Consider the following 8,757-nt stretch of genomic DNA (forward strand, 5'->3'; position numbering starts at 1 on the left):
AGTTCTCATTGGAAAGGAAATCTCTGACCTTTCCATGCCTTTCCTGCATTCTTTGCTCCTAGTACCTTCTTTCTCCCACCTCCAGGGGCCTAGCACCTTCCTCATACTGGCACTGTTATGTGCCCCCAGGTCTTCCTCCACCAGGGAGTTCAGCATGCCCACCTACAATACCATGCCAGAAAGCTCAACTCATGCCTGAGAATTCTTGCACGTGCCTGAAAATTCTGTGTACCCTCTTCTCCCCTGTTAAAATTTCCATCCACAAATCTCAAATGGGGATGAACCTTTTTTTTAAGCTTTTATTTAAATTTCAGGGTTGCCTGGGTGGCTCAGTCGATTGAGATCTGACTTTGGCTCAGGTCATGATCTCATGGTTCATGGGTTCGAGCCCCACATCGGGCTCTGTGCTGACAGCTCAGAACCTGGAGCCTGCTTTGGATTCTGTGTCTCCCTCTCTCTTTGCCCCTCCCCCACTCGCACTCTGTCTCCAATATTTTTTTAAAAATTAATTTCAATTAGTTAACATGCAGTGTAATAGTTTCAGGTAGACAACACAGGGATTCAACACTTCCATACATCACTTGGTGCTCACATGTGCACTCCTTAATCCGTATCATCTGTCTAACTCTGGTAACCATCAGTTTGTTCTCTAGTTGAGAGTCTGTCTTGGTTTGCCTCCCTTTTTTTTCTCATCTTTGCAGGTACCACAAGTTTAAAGTGTTAGGCTGGGGAAGAGCGATTTTGAATATAGGGACATCACTTCACAAAGGCAACTAAGTATGAATCCAGCCTTGAGAAGACTGATACCGATTAACAGTGTTGCATGTCTTTTTTTTTTTTCCTGTGGTTTGGAAAAGGAATTTTATACATCATGTTCGAACTCCATGGGTCACATGATGGTTTTCACCATAAACATTCTCTGTAGGAAGATCTCCTGTGTGTGGTGGCTTAATCAGACAGATTACAGAAGAAATGATTCTCCAAAACCTAAAACCAGTCATTCTGTAAGCTAACCTCTACCATCAGTATAGGTGATGAGAATGCCTCATATTTTTAAGAGCTTTTCAAATATTCTGTTTTCATGTACACTTTTTAAGATAATGTACATACCCTCAAGAGTATCCCTTTATCTACTCATGGATCATTCTCTCCCTGACACTCTTAAAGGAAAGAAAAATACAATTAAGTTAAAAAGCAAAGTGCAGAATAATGCAAGCACTCCAGTCAGGGGTCCCACTCTTCAAGTCTCCTCCGTCCAGGCACCAGACAGGTGACTGAGTGAGACTTCAGGAGATGCCAGCCCCTACCTGTCAAGCCACTCCCAGCTTTTGGATCTTTGCAGCTGAGGTCTCAGACATCATGGAACAAAGACAAGCCATCCATGAATTCCTGACCCACAGAATTAGCACGATAAAATGGTTGTCTAAAGCCACTGAGTGGCCAGAAATTTTGTTATATGGTAATAGTTACTGGACCACATAGTTTGGATGCCAAAACAAAATCCTTGGCCAAATATTGGTTCTCCTCCTTCAGGGCACGCCCCCACCCCCACCCCCATACCGCTGAGGTTGGAAGAGGCCAGGTGACTTCTGGCCAATGAAACAGAAGCAGAAAAGACATTCACCTCTGTATTCATCAGGGTTCAGTCAGGAGAACAGATGCTGCACTAGGTATTTAATAAGGATCATTTAACATTGGGCATCCGTGTAACAAGTGTTAGAGGACTGTAAAAGCAAACAGGTGACACAGAGGTAATAACTGCTGGGTAAAGCTGCCACTCTTTAGGCTGGAGGCAAAGGGAAGATGTTGAGGGTATCAGAACCTACGAGGTTAGAGGAGGAGCCCCCAGGAAGTGGGAGCCAGACCTCTGAGGAGGAGCGGCTGCCTGACTGCTGCTGGCGGGGCTTCTGCTTGTGTCCAAAGGAGCTGGAGACTGAAGCCAGTGCTGCTGGCAGGACACAGAGCCATTGTGCGATGACACTGAAAGAAACTGGAACAGGAAGGAGCAAGTGTCTTCTTCCCCTGCCCTCCGGCCCCTCTGCTGACAAGCCTAACAGGGAGCAGGTGGGCCAAGGAGATGAATAGTTTACGGGACCCCAGGAGGGTGGATTTGGAGCCCGGACACTGCAGCTTACAGCTGGCACAGTCACTTTCAGGCAGAAGCATTTCATTTTCTCTCTTCCCCTGCCTTAGAGACGATGGGAGCATCATATGGAGAGGCCACATGACTGAAGCAGCCTAGAACAGTGAGCCACCAAATAGAGGTAACACCTCTAGACTGTCCCCCACACTCGAGACAGGCTCTTGGAGAGCAAGAAACAAATGTGTGAGATGTCAGGGCACTGGTCTTTGGAGGCTGTTAATTCAGGCAGCATAACGTGTCCTGCACTGACCACGCACCCCACCTGCCCCTTTATAGTGGGCCCACCCCCAGCCACCTGCGCTGGCGCAAGAGCCTGTAGCAGCGGGACAGGTCTCCCGTGAGGCAACAGTCTGCTTGCTCACTATGCCTCAACCCGATGTGTCGGGGTCTCAGGGAGCTAACAAGAGTTCTGAGGGCATCAGAGACAACACACACATCCCACTGAAGGGCTTGGGAAACCTGACCTAGAAATAGCAACATTTTGCCCTGGAAAGGCAAATGGATTAGGCTTTCAACAGAAAGCAATGGAAGGAGAACTAAGAGCAGGGGCACAGGTGTGGCGTCAGAAAGCATGCGATTTGACCAAAGAAAGAAGAAGATAGGGGTTCATCTGGATCCAAGGGAATCCTCTTTCGTTATTACTGTGATTAATAATAACTAATGGTTATAGAGAGATTGCGACATGCCAGACACTGGGCTAAGGCTTTATATTTTCTTGCTGGAACAACTCAATGAAGTGGTACCAGTACTGACACCCCTATTTACAGATGAGGAGTCGGAGCCTCAGAGGTATTAAGTAACTTGCCCCGGTTCACCCTCTAGGTGGTGGCCTCTACCCCCCGAGTGGTGAGCTCTGATCCTAGTTTGCACACCCTCCATCTCTCAGCAAGGTTCCCTGAGGAAAGCCCTCACACTGCCCCCTGCACAGAATATCTTCCCCAAAGATAGACTTCCTTCTATCTCTATTCCATTCCCTGTAAACAGAGTAAGAACATTCATATTCCTAGTTCCTAAGACAGAAAGTTATGCCTATTCAGCCCCCCAAGAGGTAAAAACAGCCAGCGATAACAACTCCGTCCCCCTAGAAGATGAATATAGGGATGAGGGTGCCCAGAAATGTTTCCTTGTTGCTTTAGGTGAGTATTCCTTATTGTAGGACATGGCCACTGTGGGGCATTCTGACTGGGCCCAACTGAACAATGAAGGGCAGCTGGTGTTTTGAAAAAACTGGAAGAAGGGAAGGCAGGAGAAGAGTACTCAGAGGTAGTGCTTGTAGGTCTTCCCAGATGTTGCAATTCAAAGCAGTTGCATCATAAACAATGTTTATAGTTTCCCCTTAACATGTTGAGGTTTTTGCTATTATGTGGGCCAGAGACAGAGACACGTGGCTTATGTGTCACCACCTCCTTAGCTTTGAGGGTAGTACGACACTTCAAGTAGGGGCTGCTTAGCTCTCTAAGTCCGGATGTGGCATCATTGAGACAGCTAGGTGTGCTCCTGTGGCTGATGGATGCAGAAGATGCCACCAACCACAGCATGGCAGACAGAGCATGGCAAGGGGAGTCTAACTGGGCCCAGAGGGAGCTGCTGCATCATGGGAGCCAGAATGGTCATTCTTGACCAGGGACTGTCGACTGGGGCTGAGAAAGGGGTACTGGAATCTCCAGGAGGGTTTTCCCCAAGTCCTATACCTTCTTCCTAGTCACCCTTCACAGGGACTTGCTCCCTCTCCACCACCACCCTTGATAATCATCACCATGGTGAGCCTGTCTCTCTTGAGAAACAAGGACCAAGAGAAAATGGCTACAGCAACAGTCACAGCATGATAGGAATGTGTGCAGCCCACAAAGTCACGCTTTCATGTGCCCCGCCATGTCCCTGCTGTGTCAAGAGAAATGAGGATGGCCAAGGAAACATGAAGAGCCCCGTCAGGGGTGGTGAATTTCAAGTGAAACAACTCAACGGCTCTTTGGGGGTGGGCATGGAGTAGGCAGAGGATTCGATTTAACCAGGACTGTGGTTGTGTTCTTGTCACGGAGACGTGCACAACAACAGGGAAGAGAGCACAGGAGTTGAGGGTGTAAGCCTGGGAGTGATTAGGATTGCTCGTGGAGTCTAAATTGGGTCAAGGAGGGAAGTGAGGACTTGAGGCAAGTGGGGGACAAGGAAAGGGTAGGAGGGGCAGCCTACTGGAGGTCCCGGTGTGGCTGGAGGATTGCAAGAGTTGAGGTATCGGAGAAAGGGAGAAAGCTAGAAAGCTAGAAATCCAGGGGTGGAGTTCAAAAAGCAGATGACTGACACTGAGATGGAGGAGGTCCTGGTGATGCTCGGGTGTGAGGGATGTCCACAGGAGCCACTGCCTGGAATGCACTAGAAGACCAGCTCATCCATAGTAGGGAGTGACAGATGCATTGCAAGACTCCTGTGTGTGGTGTGATTTTTATCAGGAGTGCTTGAGAGTGAGGGTCAGGCACCAAAATCTTCAAGAATGAGGGTGAGCGATGGGGGAGGGGGCTGGAAAAGGCAGAGTCAGAGAAAGTTAGATATAGAGACAGGTGTCAGGGCGGCTGGGAACAGCAGTGATGCACAAGGTGACAGGTTCTCCTCCTCTAAGTCAGCAGGGGAAACGTGTCCCTAGGGCAAAGCCAAGTTCCAGTTGAAGTGAAGTTCCAAGTTCCAGAAAGGAGAAGTAAACCTTGGGAGAAGAAATTGAAGATTTAAAACCACAGAAGGATGGGTGGGAAAACTGCTAGCCATGTATCCATCCACACAGAGATGCAGAACTCAGCAGAAAAGGTCCAGAGCAATCTATGATGCTCCGGGGACTAAAGGGTTCCAAAGACCCTAGGGGGTGGAGCTGGACAGGGGTAGAGCTGATTTGGTGGCACATCAGGCCCGCAGGCTCTGGAATCAGGCTGACCACAGTCCAAATCCCCATCCTGCCTCTTGCTACCTGTGTGATCTCAGTGAGTCCCACTTTGCTCAGGGATAAAATGAGCTCCCACAGACATGAGGGTTAAATAGAAAGCAAGGGGCCAAACACATCCTAAACACTCAATGCGCATCAGCTATTGTCATTAATACCACCACGCACCGACTCGTGCATCAGCTGTAGTCTCTTCCCCAGAATTTTAATTCTTCCTAGTGTTGGCAAATACTCTGCTTTTTGGTTTATAAAATATTTTGTACATAGGAACAACACAACGCATTTAAGCATTCAAATATACATGTAATACTTAACCCTTGTTCTTTGAAACCAGTAGACATGGTCACGCCCACCAATTTCAGGGTTTTAAGGGATGGGTGAAGTGATCTGGTCAACTCCCTCCATCCCTACTCGGACACTTACAGAATAGGAGACCTGGGCTGAGCGACGCTGGGACTGGCCCAAGATCATTCGGTTGTAGACGCACAACTAGAACCCAGGAGGGACTCTAGATTCTGTTCTAAACTCCTCTCCTGTTACGCAGCATTGAGGCAGCCTTTCCTAACCGCCTGAACACAGCCACCAGCCGAGAGCCCTAAGAAGGTCCCCCTCTGTACTCGAGTGACCAAAGCGCCCGCGTTCCGCTGGGGTCAGTAACCCACCTCACCGGGGTTCCGCAACCGCTTCCCCGGATGGGACAGGACTCGTGCGCCGTGGCCGCCTCCCGTGTTCCAGTCGGTGGGGAGGGAAGCTCCCTGGCACGCGTCGGGCAGAGAGGGCGCGGGCGGGGGGCGGGAGTGGGGCGGGCGGTCGCCGGGGGCGGAGACTGCGCGCCGCCCGCTAGGGAGGGCCTCAAAGCGGACCCTGCAAAGTCGCGGCCCCGCGCGCGAGGCCGCACAGCTCGGGCAGCGCGGGCAGGGGCGGGTGAGCAGCTGCGTGCGGGCTGCCCGAGGAAGCGCCTCGCTAGCGGGGCCCTGCGGCGAGCCCCCGGGGCACCCGGAGGTGCGGCGGCGCAGAAGGGCGCCGAGCGCGTCCGTGCGCCCTGCCGGCGCGGCGCGTCCATGGGCAGCCCCTGGAACAGCAGCGCCGGCGCGGACGGCGCGGACGGCGCTCTGCTGCCGTGCGACGAGCGCCTCTGCTCGCCCTTCCCCCTGGAGGCGCTGGTGCCTGTGACCGCCGTGTGCCTGGGCCTGTTCGCCGTCGGGGTGAGCGGCAACGTGGTGACGGTGCTGCTGATCGGGCGCTACCGGGACATGCGGACCACCACCAACCTGTACCTGGGCAGCATGGCCGTATCCGACCTGCTCATCCTGCTCGGGCTCCCCTTCGACCTGTACCGCCTCTGGCGCTCGCGGCCCTGGGTGTTCGGGCAGCTGCTCTGCCGCCTCTCGCTCTACCTGGGCGAGGGCTGCACCTACGCCACGCTGCTGCACATGACGGCGCTCAGCGTCGAGCGCTATCTCGCCATCTGCCGCCCGCTCCGTGCCCGCGTCCTCGTCACCCGGCGCCGCGTCCGCGCCCTCATCGCCGCGCTCTGGGCGGTGGCGCTGCTCTCCGCCGGGCCCTTCTTCTTCCTGGTGGGCGTCGAGCAGGACCCCGGCCTCGACGCGGTCCCGGACCTAAACGGCAGCGCCCCGCTCACGCCCTCGCCCCGCACCTCGCCGCCACCGTCGCACCCCGGGTCCTCGCGAGCGCCACCGCTGTCCCCCCCGTCGGGGCTCGAGGCCGCGGCGGCCGCGGCTCTGTTCAGCCGCGAGTGCCGGCCCAGCCCGGCTCAGCTAGGCGCGCTGCGCGTCATGCTTTGGGTCACCACCGCCTACTTCTTCCTGCCCTTTCTGTGCCTCAGCGTCCTCTACGGGCTCATTGGCCGGGAGCTGTGGAGGAGCCGGGGGCCGCTACGAGGCCCGGCCGCTTCCGGGCGCGAGAAGGGCCACCGGCAGACGGTCCGCGTCCTGCGTAAGTGGCGCCACGTCTGTTCCAAACACACCAACCCACGGTCCGGGCTGCGTCCCCTTCCCCTGGTCTCCCAGCTCCTCTTGTAGTTACGATTCCTTGTGTCATTCCCGTCTCCAGAGAAAACCGTCTCCAGTCCTCCAAGAGCTCTGGGTAACCCCAGGATGCCCCTGAGGGTGGGATGCCTGGGTCAGCTAAGCCGAAATGATTTTCCAAAGCCGCTGGATCAGTGAGCTGCGCTGATCCGGATGGGTAAACCAACCGCCGGCCTCTGTTAGATGCCGCAGATGTGAATTATTCACAATACCCTTGAGAAGACGAGGCAGATCACATTAAGCGCATTTTTTTTTTTAACTTAACGTTCAGTTATCCTGAAGGCTAAAGTGAACCATACCCATATCAAAAAACCAAAGATTGTGCAGACCTGTTGCAGAATTCTTTCCAAAGGAGTACAGAGAACATGTCTCTGAAGTAGGTTTGTGGAAGGAAGCCTGCCAGAACAGCTTGTTAGTAGAAATTTCTCCTTCTGGTTTATGTCCAGCCTTGATAACACATATATGCAGTTTTAATGCAAATATCGATGCTGTCTGCAGCCTGGTAGTTTTTCCGGGGTAGGGATTTGGCTAGGTACAAGTTGTATCTAATTTGTTTTGCTGTTACTTATTACTTGAGATGGAATCTTGGGGACCCTCGTTTGTTTTCGGATGCTTTAGCTAATTCTGGTGCCCGTGTCTTGTTTTGCAGTGGTGGTGGTTCTGGCATTTATAGTGTGCTGGTTGCCTTTCCACGTTGGCAGGATCATTTACATAAATACGGAAGATTCCCGGATGATGAACTTCTCTCAGTACTTTAACATTGTTGCTTTGCAACTTTTCTATCTGAGTGCATCCATCAACCCGATCCTCTACAACCTCATTTCAAAGAAGTACAGAGCAGCGGCCTGGAAACTGCTGCTGGCTACACAGTCCAGACAGAGAAGTTTCTGCCGAAGCAGGGACACCGAGGGGGACATGGGAGGAGACGCTGCTGGCTACACAGAGACCAGCGCCAATGTACAGACGTCGTCAACCAGTACCGCCAAGCAAGTCGCCTTGTCCCACAATGCTGAGACTTCAGGGAAGACAGGTCTGTAGGGAAATCAGGACTGAAGGGGGCGGGGGGTGGGGGGCGGTACTGATGCCCTCAGGAAGAGTTGGGAAGAGTGGTCAACATTCTGCAAATTGGTCAACATGTCAACATCATGTCAACAACATGTCAGCATGATGTTCGTTTTTAAAACCAAGGTATGCAATTGAACCGCCTTCCATTTTCCCTCCCTCAAGGATGTTCATTTCAGACTCACGAAATCCCACATCACAAAATGTGCTCTGGGAGGTTTTCTAAGTCTTCATTCTCCTCGACTTTGGAAATAGGATTGCTCATTTTCTGGGTAATAAGAGAGATGCTGCCATGAAAATTGTCACCTCTGAGATCAGGGGTGTATTTTGTTTTTGTGTTTTGGATATACACGTCATGGTGCCTATACAAGGAACCCAGGATAATAAGAGTTTTTATTCAAGAAATTATTTAATGTCTATATAAGGTAGCAAAATTGTTTAGAAGTAAGTGAAAGGAATTCTGGGTAAAAGCCAATGTGCAGCTGTCTCACTCCTGGCTCAGAACAAATCACAGAGTTTAAGAACAACACTGTCTTGGGGCGCCTGGGTGGCGCAGTCGGTTGAGCGTCCAACTTCAG

The 8,757-nt window shown here is 52.2% G+C and overlaps 1 protein-coding gene across 1 annotated transcript; it reads left to right on the plus strand.

The window, feature by feature from the left end:
* The first annotated feature begins 5,918 nt into the window (after positions 1-5,918).
* On the plus strand, positions 5,919-8,241 carry MLNR (motilin receptor). Its single transcript, XM_025924806.2, has 2 exons — positions 5,919-7,025; positions 7,767-8,241. Exons 1-2 carry the CDS (start codon positions 6,131-6,133, stop codon positions 8,153-8,155), a joined length of 1,284 nt encoding a protein of 427 aa, XP_025780591.1. The 5' UTR covers positions 5,919-6,130; the 3' UTR covers positions 8,156-8,241.
* Positions 8,242-8,757: the final 516 nt, after the last annotated feature.

This window comes from Puma concolor, chromosome A1 (genome assembly GCF_028749965.1).
Source record: "Puma concolor isolate L17-30 chromosome A1, mPumCon1.1.hap2, whole genome shotgun sequence".
NCBI lineage: Eukaryota > Metazoa > Chordata > Mammalia > Carnivora > Felidae > Puma > Puma concolor.

Bases quoted from the DNA above. Each gene is read 5' to 3' on its own strand.
- MLNR (XM_025924806.2), top strand. From the start codon at position 6,131: ATGGGCAGCCCCTGGAACAGCAGCGCCGGCGCGGACGGCGCGGACGGC. The intron at 7,026-7,766 runs GTAAGTGGCGCC...CTTGTTTTGCAG, and splicing joins GCAGACGGTCCGCGTCCTGC to TGGTGGTGGTTCTGGCATTT.